The 15,924-nt window shown below is 39.2% G+C and overlaps 1 protein-coding gene across 2 annotated transcripts in view; it reads left to right on the forward strand.

Annotated features, from left to right (window-relative positions):
- Positions 1-15,924, forward strand: part of LOC124709124 (DNA helicase MCM9-like) — a 172,146-nt gene that overhangs the window by 28,360 nt on the left and 127,862 nt on the right. The window contains exons 1-4 of one of the 2 annotated variants that reach the window (XM_047240783.1): positions 2,893-2,973; positions 5,947-6,128; positions 6,207-6,373; positions 14,024-14,161. In XM_047240783.1, coding sequence (XP_047096739.1) covers positions 6,080-6,128; positions 6,207-6,373; positions 14,024-14,161 — 354 coding nt within the window. In that variant the 5' untranslated portion in view covers positions 2,893-2,973; positions 5,947-6,079. Of the gene's footprint in view, positions 1-2,892; positions 2,974-5,946; positions 6,129-6,206; positions 6,374-14,023; positions 14,162-15,924 lie in introns of those variants that run through there. The other variant, XM_047240782.1, reaches the window with a different exon arrangement.

Consider the following 15,924-nt stretch of genomic DNA (forward strand, 5'->3'; position numbering starts at 1 on the left):
ATTCGTCTCTCTCCCCACCCATACACTACTATCCTTTCCCCTTCTCCTTCCCCACCCCCTCCAGTTTTCTGGTGTCTTTTTACTGATGAAGGCTGTGACTGAAAGCTACATGTGAGTGTCTTTTTAATTGTGTCTGTCTGCAACTTGACATGCCTTCTTTATGGTAAACATCAATCTGTCCTTTCCTGCATTGTTGATATTCCTACCCAGAGTTTCCATTGTTTGACTTTATCCTCCTCCCTCATTATTGTCATTCTCTTTCACATTTCCCCGCAAGACAAATGAGTCTACCTTTACCACTCCCAACACCATCTATATTCTCCTGTTTTTGACCCTCCAGTCCTTCTTTCGTTATTCTTGCCCCTTCTTCCTTACAAGATTCATCACCTGTTTCATGGCACACACTTCCCTGTTTATCTGATTCTTTGTAGTGTTCAACAGATTCATTTAATAATGTACATATATTGCAGTGTTTGCTTTGGTCCCTTCCAGTGGTTGATTTGTGATGGTCCACACCGGTACTCCTTACTGTTACCTCTGCTGAAAAATCAGAACCACTGATGTGAAGATGTGGTACAATAGAACTTTGCTGTGGTTGAAGCAATGTAAAACAATGCCTTCTTGGTGTTAGGCTAGACTGCACTTTATGTATATATTTGTAGTGGCAGGCAGTGAGAGATGGCTGTGGCCAGCTGACTCATCTTTGTCCTCCCTGCCTGGTCCATCACTCTGCATGTGCTCCGCTACTGTCAACTGCCATATATCACTCCTGTCAGTTTATTCGATTCGACTTGGTTGTGTGGGCCAGGTGCCTGTTCAATCTGTCACTGTTTTGTTGTGCTTGCTCATTTCCCTCGAGTAACATTCTAAAATCAAAGTGTGTGAAATTTTTGCTTCCGTTGTAACTAGTTATTTCAGTAGAAGCCTAATAGACAAAAACTACACAAAGAAACTGAAAAGTGCCCGCCCCTGCCGCCAGTGAAAATAGTTAGAGTAGAATCCACATTTTCTGCTTCATCCAGTGACACTTCATCTTCTTCTGTTGGGGACATCAGAAAAGCTGATAAACAGTGGCCCAAAGTGTTGGGCTTTTGACAAAAGAACAACTTTTGTAAAGAAAAAAAAGAAAGAGAGAGAGAGAGAGAGAGAGAGAGAGAGAGAGAGAGAGACAGCAACACATAGCACTGGGGGGGGAAAAAAGATATTTGATCACAAAGACAGTGCTGCACATGGAGCAGCTGTAAAATTTTTAGCTGAGTCCCAAAAAGTAAAACTGGAAAACATTTGTTTGAAAATTGTGTCAAAAGAGAAAGAAGTTACAGTGAGAATATTTCACACTGCCTATAAGGTTGCAAAAGAGAGCCAATCTTTCAATAACTTTGAATGATGTTCAAGAGCTCACTGGATTGAGTATGGGCCGAATTGTATATTCGTATAAGTCGTGCGTGAATGTTGTTAACCATATTATTGCAGGAGTAAGGAAACATTGTACAGAAAATAGTACAAACAAATGATAAGTTTGCAATCATCATTGACAAAGCATCTATGTTAAGCAAAAAATCAGCTCTAATTTTGTACATTAGAGTTTGCCATACAAAATTGAGCATGGATCCCCTGTAAATTTATTTTTGGATGTAGCTTAATTTGAAAGTGTGACGTCTCTTGGCTTTTTTCGTACTGTGCTTCAATGTCATGAAATTAGATGAAAAAATTTAAAAAAGTATATTAATTTCTGTGTCGTGTCATGGAGCTGCAGTGATGATTGGATGAAAATCCGGAGTTGGGACTCTTTTTAAAGACAAGTTTCCATCTATTATTGTTTGGCATTACTGTAATCATAGCCCTGAACTTTGTGTAAATAACATAGTAAATAAAATGACAAGTATCAATCGATTTAAAGTATTCACTGAAAACCTGTGTGTTTCTGTACCACACCTCACAAAAGAACAATCAAAAGTTGCAATTGTTTGTGGGCATACTTAGGGTTCAGTTGAAAAATTGGAAGGATGTTGGACACAAGATGGATAGCATCCAGTTTTTTTTTACACTTTCAACACTCTGGCAAAACAACAAGATTCTTGCAAATCATTTTGTAGCAGCAAAAGAAGAGCCAACATGTGACTTTTCACACACATTCAGATGTGAAGGCATGATCATGCAACTGATATCCAAGTGCTTTGTGTTAGATTTGGTGCTGAGCTGATGTGTGATGCACTTCAAGAACTTTCAGATTTTAGTGAGGAACTACAGCACCAAGATGTAGACTTATTTCAGGCTAATAAAAAACTTCAGCTGTTGATTTACACATTTATTGCTGAGAATGGCAGTCCAGGAACTTATTGTGAGCAAGTGGTGGCATCTGTCAACAACAAAAGATTTATGGGAATTTAATTGTAAAGACCTGCTCATGAATCTTGTTGAGTTGATGACATCCTTTCACAAGTGACTGAAAAGAGAATGCTGAGAGGGGAAGATACACTCAATTCAGCCCACATAGTTGACACACTTGGCTCAAAGACATCAGAGTCAGTACTTTTGGGGAAAAATAGGTTGGGTCACTTGCAGTTCACTTTCAGTTGAACAATCAAGATACAATTTTTGACTGACATGAGAACTTTGGTGGAAATTGTGGAAAACAAAACAAAGTAACCCACAAATTTGCTTCTGTTGATAACTGCCATCAAGACAATTCCAGTCTACTGTAATGAATGTGAAAGAGGCTTTCCCCAAATAATCAATCGTTACTGATGGTAGGGCCTGTCTGTTAACAGAACTGTTTCTCCACTACTTTTCCTGAAGCTGAGTGGCTCACCACTGACTCAGTTTGACCTTTCAAAGCATGTGGAAGCTTGGCTGCTTTGTGGATGGAACTGTGCTAAAGATACCAAGAGCAAGGAAACAGAGAGGGGAGAGACGTACAACAAAACTCTTTCAAAGCTTTGGACAGTTTTATAAACTCTTAAGTTAAAACGTGTAAGTTTTTCCCCTTTTTCAGTATCTTACAGTTAAAATTTGTGTGTGTTTACTCCACTGCAATTTCTTTTTTGTAACAAATCATGAAATGAGAAATAATACTTAACTTAATTAATAAAACATATATTAAAAGATTGTTGATGTGCATGACAGTTTTATTTTTTACGAGCACAAATGTTGTATTCACACTTTTAAACTGCTCAGAAAAGTGTTAAAATAATGTTTTAAGAAGTGTAAATTTCAAAAACATTCCCCAAAGGTCACCGTACCAGAACCTTCTTTTATTAAAAATGAAGCAGTGCCCCCCCCCCCCCCCTTCTATTCAAAAAATTCTTCCCCCCTCCCCCCAGTTGGCATTAAATATTCATAATTTAACTTCACTTGTTTTGATTACCTTCATTGTGCTTCTACTCTCTTTACTTTTAGAAACTGTTGTCTCATAATTCTGATACTTAAAGGTTGTAGCTAGTGGATTCAAGTTACTACTTCCCATTCAACAATTGCTAACAACTTTACACATGGGAGTGATCTAGGACGACTTTCAATTCGCACCCCATCAGCTGTCCAGTGTGTAGATTTGCTTTATCAGGTATTGGTGAACACAACCTACAGTTGCGTAAATGCTGTCTACTACTCAGTCTTGGTGTTGGGACATTATGTCAACTTCTTGCCACTGCTCGCACCCCCACCACCTGACCATTATTAATTAGTTGTTCTGAAACACACTATTGACATTAACATTTTGTTTATTATCTGCGATTCCCTGGTTCCTAAAATTCTGGCTCACCTGCGCATCTTCCTGCATTAATTTCTATACCTTTTGTAGATAATAAATTTTCCATTATCATGCCTGGGAGCTATGATTTTATTTCTCCTAATCATAAGTAGCTGCCTATGGAAACACATAGTAACTTGCTCTAGCTCTAATTTATTGGTGAAATATGACAAATTTGTCATCCATTTCGAAGCAAACCTCCTTACAGTTTTATTTTCAGGAACTGAACTTTTTTCTGACCCAGGAACTTTTTGCAGTTCTGTTTGCTTTTGCCAACCCCACTATTATTGAAAAAATGCTTCCTTAGGCCGACTATGGCTGTGCCACCAGCTGAAATGCTATGTGGCGTGCCAGCATCGGACTCAGTTTGGTAGAAGGGAGGCAGTCCGATGGTGGAAGAGGCCAGAAGCTTACGCTGCAGCCAACGAACTTGTTGCCAAGTTGTTGTATATGGCGGATGAAAGAAGAGCACTATATCTTTAATCCATTATCCTCATCACCATGTTGTTGCCTATGGCAGATAGAAGAAAAGAACTATTTCAAGTAGGACGAGTGCTGCATCACGAAACCATTATTCCCTTCGCTAATTTGTTGTATATGGAAGACAAAATAGAGCACTGTGTCAGGAAATCATTATTATCTTCCCTGATTTGTTGTAGCCTTAGCCAAGCGGTGTGGTTTGGCAGTAATTGATATGCATGTACTGCAATAACAATTGTTATGGATGTCCTGGAATAACAATTGTTTGTTTATTAACCATGCTTTAAACCCAGTACACCTTCTGGTGATGAAAGTCCACAATTGAGTACAACTGAAATGTCTTTCCGTGATGATGTGTAGCAAGAGCCCACTATGATGAAGCCCATGATCGTTGGTAGTGGTGATAAGCAGGGAGGTGCCGTGGAGAGCGTAGTGACGTGGTGCCACAAGTCTGTGAGCTCGTGGACAGTCAAGGCAGAAGCACATTGAGTCGGGGCCTTCAGGAGTGGCTTATGGACAGTCAGCGGCTGTGATCCTGGTGAAGGCACAAGACGTCAGCTAGGCTCTCCAGAGAGGCTGACGGACATCCAGCTGCTGTGATCCCGGCAAGGGTGTGAGATGGCACTGTTTGATGGGTAGCAACAGCAGCAGGTATTGTGGGTTGAAGCATACGCTCGAATGTCGTTGACCGTCAGCCTGGAGCGGAACTGTGTGACCAGGGGCTTAGCAACGACCTGAGTACCCCTTGCCTGAGGAATACAGGCCCAGTGGCCGTGTGGACCTACATAGGTGCCTGTGTCTGCAGCACTGTTTAGCTGTTTACTGTGACCTTGATGCTGCATATCTGTGCAGCTTGTGCACCCGGACACTGTGGTGACTGCAGAAGGATTGACGGTAAACAGCTCAGCTACTCTACCGTTGACTATCTCTGTCCTAAGGTAATGCATGAAACATACCCATGATTGTGATGGCTGAATATACAGGGTACAAGCTTGCACATACTGCAACTATCATATATGAAGAATGATTGCCATATGGAGAGAAACATACTTGCATTGATCATTTACTTGAAACTGAGGAAAAATATTCTAAAATTGTGTTTATGAAATGTAGTTCAGTATTGCTATGTAGCCCAAACTCTGGGAAAATCAGAAGATACGAATACTGCGTGTTAGCTCATTTCTAAATATACTGGGGATAATATTTTATGGCTGTAAAGATTGTGCTGTTATAGTTTCCTGTTTCTCATAAAATTCTGCTCTCTTATTTTGAAATGTCTCATTAGTTTATTAATTCATGCACTGTATATATGCATATTCAGTGTTTGTGTGGCAACTACAAATACCATAGGTGCACAAAGAAAATGTGACTATTCATGTAGATAAAACAACTTTTTCAGTGTCTCATTTAAGAAAATTAATATTTTATTCTGTCAGTGACTGAATATTGACTTTAGAAAGCTCTGACAAAATCTGTAAATCATTGTTATTGTATCTTTTGTTGCTGTGTTGCTGCATTTCATGCTCAGTAATATAATGTGCGTATTTTAATTCATCCACATTTACATTAGTTTGTTTTTCACTGAAAAGGTTATGACCAAGCAAAACATTGATAAAATTTGCTGCACAGAATGGAAGCTAGAATTTTAATGACTTACTTAACATTTAAATTTGTCTTAAAGCTGACTGAGTATAATTAACTATAGATTCTTCTAACAGATTTTCTCAGTTGTTTGAGAGAAGTGCTGATCTTGGCAATGGTATCATTTCTGCACCTAGTCGTTTTTTGCCATTATGTGATCAGTCTCTTGCTGAGGCACAGAAGACTTTGTATGACGCTCAGTCCGAAGAGATGAAGTGTGATTTAAGCATAAAAACAAAAACTCATGCTCGTATTACAGGTATGTTAATTTAAAATAGTACCTTTATTTTCATACATTTTCCAGTATTTTCCTGCATATATTATTATTAATTTACAGGTTTACCAGTATGTCCTGAACTGCACCGAATTGCATTTCCTCGCAATGACGACATAGGAAATTTTTTGAGAGTTTCCGGGACAGTAATAAGGATTACAACACCTAAAATGCTAGAGTTTCGGAGAAGCTACATTTGTGCAAAATGCAAACACATTTTTACAGCAGAGGTACAGTTTAACTGTTAACAAATTAGTGCCACATAACTTGGTATTTATGTCCTATTTTTCCTCAGAATACTCTTCCAAGTAGTTTCTCACATCATAGATATTTGATTACTGTCTTATGTAAGTAAGGATCTCTGTCAAAAGTCAATAAATCTTTGGCAGGTGCTGCAGTTATAAAAGCACTGGATTGAAATTCTAGAGAAGTGAGGTTCGAATCCTCATCTGATTGATCTAATTTAGGTTTTGTGTGTTTTGTACACACTTGCTAGGACCACGTGCAACAAAGTAAGTTTACATCATTTGTTTTATAAATATTATCCTTCTGTAACACGCCATTTAGTAGTTTGCACCAGGGCCCATCTCTCGTTTCTCGGAAGGAATGAAAGATGAGTATTAAAAAAAAGTATATTACAAGAATGAACTGAGAGTGGCAGGCTGCCATCAGTTCAGTGGCAGGCCTCGTGTGGCCTGCAGTGTGGGGTCTCTGCATCTCTGGTCTAAATCATTCAGGCAAAGTACAGAATATTTTCTTGAACAGGCTACGTCCTGTTCCTTTTGCCAGTTTTTTCACAACTGAGCTGGCTCCCTTCCTTCAGTGACTAATATGTTGCTGCATCATTAAAATTCTAAACACCCATCCATCTTATAGCTGATTAGTGTTTTCACATTTGTTATGCTTGTGTCCGTTTTGAAGTTATGACAGTTATTATACCTGTCTTTCACAACACGCATTGATGTTTTTCGTCATTATTCTTCCTATCCAATACATTTAATATCTGTTTAATTTTATCCTTGATTATTATTAGTATTTTCTTGGGAAATACATTCATGCTAGATGACGGGACAATAAACATATATTACACATATTTGTCAAGTCTCATATCTGGCTTTCTCTGTCTGTGAGTTGAGTACACACATGATGGCCCCGTGTCGTTTTGTAGGATCAATGCCTTCACTTCAGTGAAAAGTTTGTTCTGATGTGCACAGAACGATGGACACGATAATGAAACAGTATGAAAATTGATGTCCAATGATTCCTGCAATGAGTCTTTTGGGGGGGGGGGGGGGGGGGTATAGATTGACATACCCCAGGTATGTGATCTTTTTTACTACATTTATAGCAAGAGGCCAACCGCTTGGCACAGGCTGCTTGCTCATGCCGTACAAAACAAGAGGGATACAAAGAAAATGGCATTTGCTGTTCGCGATGCCAACGATGCATTAGCCTGTGTCAGCCTGGTTGGGTTGGTTGCACCGTAGCTACCTCCTCACCTGCAGCGCACCAGGCTCCATGCATAAGTTTTGTACGCTGTCCGCTGATAATGTCAGCATTGAGTGCCCGTTAGCTCCTTCCTGTATGCTGTCAACAACGACACCACCCCGAGCCTCTGATTAGCAGCCTGTGGTGTGAGAGACATCAAACAGCTGTGCAATATTCAATGTAAGGTCCTCAAACTGCAGAGCACATTGACATACCACCTTATGTGGTGCCAGATGAATTATTGTGTCTTTGATTGTGGTGTCTGCATAAGATACCTGAGACTCAACTGTGACGAACTGATGATTGAGGCCAGGAAGCATGGCTGCCCAAGCACGATATGATTGCTCCAACTAATCACGACGTTTGTGGAATTCAACATGCGCATTGACCACATGCTTACACTTGTGGTGATAGGAGGACAGCAAACTACACAGTGTCAAAAGAAAGTGACACTGGTTCGTGCAGAGGAACTAACTGTCACAGTTAGCAAGATAAGGAAAGAGCCTTACTGGTCTCCTTGTCAACTACTCAGAATACCATAAAATGTTGACAAAGCCACTTCTCGTAAATGCCTCAGTCTTCTGCGGATTCACGATTGGGGTGGGGTTGAACAACCAGCAGATGAGCCTGGGTCAACATAGCCAACAACATTCTAGCATATTGTTGCAGAAGTGATTGGAGTAAAGCCTCCATCGAAGAGCCAAACGCCAGAAAAACCCCAGAATCCGAAACACCCAGAAATTTATCTCATCCTTGTCGCCACTTGTGTTCTCATTTGGATCACGAGGAAATACATGACCATAGGAGAGATACACTTTATTGGGTAACAGAGTGACATCAACAGGAATACAATGAAAGCAGTGTTCACTTCTCAAACACTTAAACAACTAAGGGCTGAAAGGACTGTGCATGCCCTTGTAAAGATGTTATCCACGTCAGGTGACACAGGTATAGTGCTGTCCTCACCAAGCAGACAGGGTGACAGCAGCGGTCGGTAACCAGGCTGTCCCTGGGACCGCCTCGTGCAGATACAGTTCATTTGCAAGTGGCCCGACTTACATTCGCTGTGGGCAGTAAGTGTGGTATTTGGCAGGTTAATACAAACTGCATCTAACAAGTGCATACTTATGTGGAATCGTTTGCAAGTGTTATATTCACATGCTTTCTATGAATATTCCAAAATATACTAGCACCACCAATGTGGGTATATCACAAGTAGTTTATGTGAACTGCAAAGCAACGTTGCTTGCATCCATGAAGATGTGTGAGTCATAGTCATATTTATAAAATACTTTCAGAATATTTCTGAGAATATCTTTTACAAACCAAGAACAAAACTATTTAATAAATGAATATGTGCACCATAGTTAACCAACTAATTTTACTATTTTTTCATTTATTTACGTGCACTGATTTGATGCACATACTCATTTCTGCCTACATTTATTGTCATCACCTATTAATTATTGCTCACGAAAGTAATGAAAGCTGTTATTTGACCTTTTTCTCCAGTGTTACATACTTGATCTTCTATTTGTCTGTTTATCTCAGAAGAACCTAACGAATAAGAAATTATAAAAAAATTAAAGAATTTTTTTTTATTGGCCATGGGATTTGTACTGGTTCATTGTAATTAAAGTGCAGTTACTCACAGATGTCCATTATGGGCTGTAGTTATTGTATAGCAGCAAAACTTTCTAGGTATGCTAATGTCGAAACGGTTTACTCTGCGAAAAAATTAGTTCCAATTGTAACCACCAGATGCAAATCTGACACTGTACACTGTATCATAGTATAACATCCGTGCTGTCATTTGACAAGCCATAATGTGAGTGAACATTATGGCAATAGAGAAGAGTCAGCATGCACTGTTAGTGAAACAGTTTTGTGTGATCAGCAGCACAGAGCTGCATTGAGAGGGTGTTGCCAATTGACAGGTCCGAAGAGAGGTCCAATGTTATTAAATAGTTTAAAGATGGTGATAATGAAATTTGAAAACACAGATGAGGTTGGTGTTGTACCTGGAAGAGGATGGCATCCTAGCCCAGTGGAAGTTACTGATGAGGTTGCTGATGCTGTAACTAACCATGCAACACATGCCCCAGGTAATACTACTGCTCATGCAATATCGTGGGAATTTTCCATTCTCTGGTCAGTAGTATGGAATGTTTTGTGGGCTATTTGACAATGCTATCCGTACAAGGACAATGTTGACTGGAATACTCTCTTTCAAATTCTAAAGGTGGCAGGGGTAAAATACAGGGAGCGAAAGGCTATTTACAGTTTGTACTGAAACCAGATGTCAGTTATAAGAGTCGAGGGGCATGAAAGGGAAGCAGTGGTTGAGAAGGGAGTGAGAGAGGGTTGTAGCCTCTCCCCAATGTTATTCAATCTGTATATTGAACAAGCAGTAAAGGAAACAAAAGAAAAATTCGGAGTAGGTATTAAAATCCATGGAGAAGAAATAAAAACTTTGAGGTTCGGCGGTGACATTGTAATTCTGTCAGAGACAGCAAAGGACTTGGAAGAGCAGTTGAATGGAATGGACAGTGTCTTGAAAGGAGGATATAAGATGAACATCAACAAAAGCAAAATGAGGATAATTGAAAGAAGTCGAATTAAGTCGGGTGATGCTGAGGGAATTAGATTAGGAAATGAGACGCTCAAAATAGTAAAGGAGTTTTGCTATTTGGGGAGCAAAAAAACTGATGGTGGTCAAAGTATAGAGGATATAAAATATAGACTGGCAATGGCAAGGAAAGTGTTTCTGAAGAAGAGAAATTTGTTAACATCGAGTATAGATTTAAGTGTCAGAAAGTCTTTCCAAAAAGTATTTGTATGGAGTGTAGCCATGTATGGAAGTGAAACATGGGCGATAAATAGTTTAGACAAGAAGAGAATAGAAGCTTTCGAAATGTGGTGCTACAGAAGAATGCTGAAGATTAGATGGGTAGATCATATAACTAATGATGAGGTATTGAATAGAATTGGGGAGAAAAGGAGTTTGTGGCACAACTTGACAAGAAGAAGGGACCGGTTGGTAGGACATGTTCTGAGGCATCAAGGGATCACAAATTTAGCATTGGAGGGCAGCGTGGAAGGTAAAAATCGTAGAGGGAGACCAAGAGATGAATACACTAAGCAGATTCAGAAGGGTGTAGGTTGCAGTAAGTACTGGGAGATGATGAAGCTTGCACAGGATAGAGTAGCATGGAGAGCTGCATCAAACCAGTCTCAGGACTGAAGACCACAACAACAACAACAACATCCGTACAAGATGCATATGGTGCAACAACTGAAACCTCACGATCTGCAACAATGTTCTGAATTAGCTCTTCGTTTTTGGACACGGATTGACATTTATGACGTGGCCCGAAAATATTCTATGGAGTGATGAGTCACATTTTACACTACAAGGTGCTGTAAATATTCAGAACTGCCAAATTTGGGGTACTGTTAAACCATGTGTTGTGCACGAAGAGCCTGTGACTGTGACTGTGGTGTGGATTCACAAGCACCATTATTCTCATTCCATTCTTCTTTGATTAGACCCAGAGGACCGGTCAGTTGTACCGTGACTTCTGCACGTCATCAAGACGTCCTTGTACAACCTGTGATTCCTGCTTTGGAAGAGTACAATGATGTGGAAATCGCTGTTTTCATGCAATAAGGGACAACACCCTATGTCACTTTCCTAGTGAAAGATCTGCTTAATGCAACCTTCCATGAATGTGTTACTTCCAGAGGTTTCCCAGATGTATGGCCTCCAAGATCACCTGATCTGAAGCCACTTGATGTGAGAGTTTGGGAATATCTAAAAGGACGTGTTTAACTGGGACACTTTCGATCTCTATGTGGTCTGAAGGCCAGTATAGGGGAACACATTGCTCAGACGCCTCCGGAACTGTTTTTGAGCAATTGTTGATCACGCCATTTTACAGATGGAGCATCTGGTTGATGTCTCCAGTGCCCATATTGAAAAAATTGTGTAAGCAGCAGTTAATAATAAAATAAACTTTATGCCATTCTCACTTATTTGGCCCTTCCTGCCATGTCCCATTTTTAATCCATTACATATGGAAACATTTCATAACATCTTTCTTGCACTCGCACCACCATATTTGCACCTGGTTGCCAAAATTGGAATTAATTTTTTCTCAGTGTAAATCTCTACCACATTAACACCTTAGAATATCTACCAAGTTTTGTAGCCATACGATAATTACAGCCCACACTATATCTCTGAGTAGCTGCATGTTAATTATAACCAGTATGTTACAGGTTACATATGTGTTGAAATATGTCTTAGTTGCCATTTTTGTATGTAAATGATACCCTTAATTAAAGTTCCAGTTTCAAAATGTTGTAGAAAGGGAAGCATTGCTCAGAATGGTGTCAAATTTGAACAGTATATTACTGACGCAGGGGGAAATGTGGGAAAAAAATCACGAAAATTTTACCAGTAGATGGTGCTGTTATGCTTCTTACTGTAAACGGGATCAGATACAAATAACGGATGAGTGCAGTACGATGGCTATTATTTGAGTAGCACATTGCACTATCTGTACTGTTCAAGATGCATAACTGCATGACTTCGGCAGTCAACAGTTGTGCCTCTGTTAGTTAGGTAAGCCCATCCACCACAGCAAGGTCGTAGCACATTGGTTGGAAAAAATCAGTTTTTAACTGTCCTTGGACCAAAAACTGCATAAAAAACAAAATGACATCAGTTTTTAATTGTCGTGAGACTCATGCAAGACATATTCAGTATGTTGTCAATTGTTTTCTGCCACAATCTGAAATTGAATAACAGCATGTTCCTTGACAGACTGGAGTGTCTTGGGGGTCACATTCAATTCAGAATGTGTTGCACTATGAATGTCTTCAAGTCAGCTATGTTCCTAATTGGAGCACTGAACACATCATCTTTCAGATGACACCAGAGCCAGACGTCGCACAGATTAAGATCGGGTGATCTGTACGACCAGTCTGTGGGGAAATTACTACTGATAGTTCTAGCATATCTGAAATGCCTCTGCAGAAGCCAGTTCACTGCCCGTGCAATGTGCAGAGGAGTACCATCTTGCATAAAAATGATACTACCCACACATCTATGTTGTTGAAGAGTTGTAATAACACTGATGCATAAAAGCCTCTCATAGTGTTAATCAGTGGTGGTACAGGTGACAGTACCCACAGGGCTCATCTCCTTGAAAAATATGGCCTTACAATGAACAGTGCCATCAACCTGCACCACCTTTGCAGAATGAAGTGGTACTGGTTGATGTGTGTGTGGATTTTCCATTGCCAATGTTCTGCAATTCAGCTGGACATGTCCGCTTCTAGATGGAAATGGGCTTTGCCTGCCCACAGTATTTTCCGCGGCCATTCATTGCCCACTACCATGTGAGCAAGAAATTCCAGATCAGCAGGCCAGCAGGAAGCGACTCCTGAACATGGATGATTCCCTACAGCGATTATATGCTGTTCAGATTTCTTTCTAAAGCGTTTTGAAACTGGAATCTTAATTATGGACACCCTGTAGAACAATCTATAAGTTAGTAACATTAACATAAGTCTCAATAATGAAAAAAGAAATAAAGAAATCCTTCACAGTTATGTGCTAAATCTCCATTTTGCTATATCTGTTTACTTATTCTGTGTGTTCTAACTCAGGTAGCATTCCTTCAGGAAGGTCTTACAAATTTCGTCTCTTCATCCTTGTTTTTCTGCCCATAAGCACATGGATACTGATGAATCCTTAACCTTCCCCTTTTTTCATTCTCATCTTCTTCATATGATCATACAATGAAATGCAAAAATTAAATTTATGCATTACAGGTGTCAGTCAATGCATACTAATTACAAGCAGTAATATGCAGGAAAACTGGATCTTCAGCATTAATAAAAACAGGTTCTTCTCTGGAAGCTGGAGATGCTAAATATGGACATGAATCAGTTATGTCTGGTACATCTTTTCAATGGTTTAAATGGCCAAAACTGAACTATATGCCAAAAACTGAGGTTGTTTAATAATTTCGTTTTGATTGTTTGTCAGTGAACACAGAAACAAGATGTTTCACTGGGTTGTATCCTCTCTCATACCAATATGTCAGTTGTTATCCGCATCCTTAGCTCTGAATTATGTAAGACCTACCTTCACATTTTCAAAGCCCAGTAGTTTTCCCCATTTTTTTCATTCTGTCATTTTGCCTTAATCCCTTGTGGTAAAAAGCCTGTAGATTTGATAGCTGGAGCTCTACCCCTATCCTCAGCTTGTTGCCATCTATCAAAACGTAATACTACTTAACAGATTTCTTTATAGACAACTGTAATTTACTTTGTTATGTTTTATAATATTTTTATATAATTATATTTTTACTGTATTCCAGGCTGATTATGAACTTTATTATGTAATACCAAACCAGTACAAGTGCAGGAATCCTGAAGGCTGTAAAGGAACAAATATATCTCCAGTTAAAGTGATTGATCATGACAATTACAAGGATTACCAAGAAATAAAAATTCAGGTAAAAGAAAGCTTTTAAGCATGAAATTGAATAAAGTCATTTACAATTCAGTAGTGTCTGTCCTTGTTTCATAATGTTGTTGTTTTGAACAGTAAATCATAACTTTTGAAAAGAAACATGTGAAAGTGATAATACATAAAGTCCAGAAACAATATATTTGTACTTACTTACAGCAGTAAAGTCATCTATGAATGGATATGTGTTAGATACCAGCTTGTCTGCTGATCTACTTTTTACATAGTGATTATATTCACAATGCTATCAATAAGAATATAGACAGTGACTAAATTAATTGCTAACACACCATCAAGGATACGGTGTGTTAAGATTATTTATTTGAAACACACTGCAGAAGGTGTACAAAAGCCTGATTCCTCAGAGATACACTTACAACAACACAATACGAAACACTTTGTTTTACCAGGCCAAACAGCCCAGTGCACTTTCATAACAAAGATATGGAAACTCATCTTTCACTTGTAAGACAGTACACTTAGTATATTTCTTTTCAATGTTAACACTACCTCCATAGAATACATATAAGTATTGAATTTCACATGGATTTAATCTTCTGCATCCAATTATTTCATGCAGCATCTCGAGTTGGATCCTTCTAATGTCTTGTTAGTAGCTCACCTGTTTTGTGGTCAAACTGGTCGAGCTTCATTTTCTCTGCAACATCTCTGCAGCAGTCGCTACCAACAGGGTTCGAATAGTATCATAACGTGCAACAGGGCTGAATGTCTCTTCATAATCAGGTCCCTGAATTTGTACATGTTCGTTGGCCATAGGTCAACTCTTGAAGCAAACTTTCCCATTGTCTGCAGTTTTCTTGCATAAGACCCATCAATTCTGCAAAATCTGTCCACCACTTGAACTCTTAACTAGTACCCACATGTTGTTCTTTTTCAGGGATTTCAGTTCTTCATGAATGGCCTCTGGCCATGCCAGCCACTTTTACTACTCATCTGTAGAGCTTCAGTTTGCAGTCTTGGATCGTAGTCCCTGATGCATATAATACTGCAACAGTAGGACTCGGAAGACCAGCCATTTATGCCATTATTTAAAATTTCACTGGCACATTTGTGTTTGATATATCTTAAAGGGTAACATGCTATAAAAGACCAATATTACACATGAAAGCTTAGCTTTTCTTGTAGCTATTCTGTATGTTTATTAATTTAAACCATCAGCTTTTCCTGTTCGTGTGTTTGCACTACTTAACTCATGTTGTTGTTGACAGAATTCATCACATGTCCTATGCTCTGAATATCTGCTATCATTGGCTTGCGAGGTCCCATGACATGAGCTATGAGTGGCTGACAAAAGCACATTGCAATGTTGATTTAAGTGCTTCTGAAATGACCATTCTGTATTTGGTGAAATTCGTATTTATACTTTTGTAATACAAAAATATGCATCATACGTGTTGTCATGCATCAAAGTTCTCCCCAGATTCATTGGTTTTTGCTAGGTTTCATTCTGAGCAATATGTTTCTGTACACTGGCCTTCAGATCAGGTAGATGTTGAATGTTTCCCTGGTAAGTGCATTCTTTTAGGTAGACTCAGAGCCAAAAGTCACACGGAATTAGATCAGGTCATGCTCTGGGAAACCTCTGGAAATAACATGTTAATGGAGAATGTGGAAGGTTGCATTGAGCAGATTTTTTGCTGGGCAAGTAACATGGGGTCTTGTCTCAACTTCCATGAAAACAATGGTTTTCACACAGTTGCACTCTGCAAAGCAGGAGTCACATGCTGT

Source organism: Schistocerca piceifrons, chromosome 7 (assembly GCF_021461385.2).
Source record: "Schistocerca piceifrons isolate TAMUIC-IGC-003096 chromosome 7, iqSchPice1.1, whole genome shotgun sequence".
NCBI lineage: Eukaryota > Metazoa > Arthropoda > Insecta > Orthoptera > Acrididae > Schistocerca > Schistocerca piceifrons.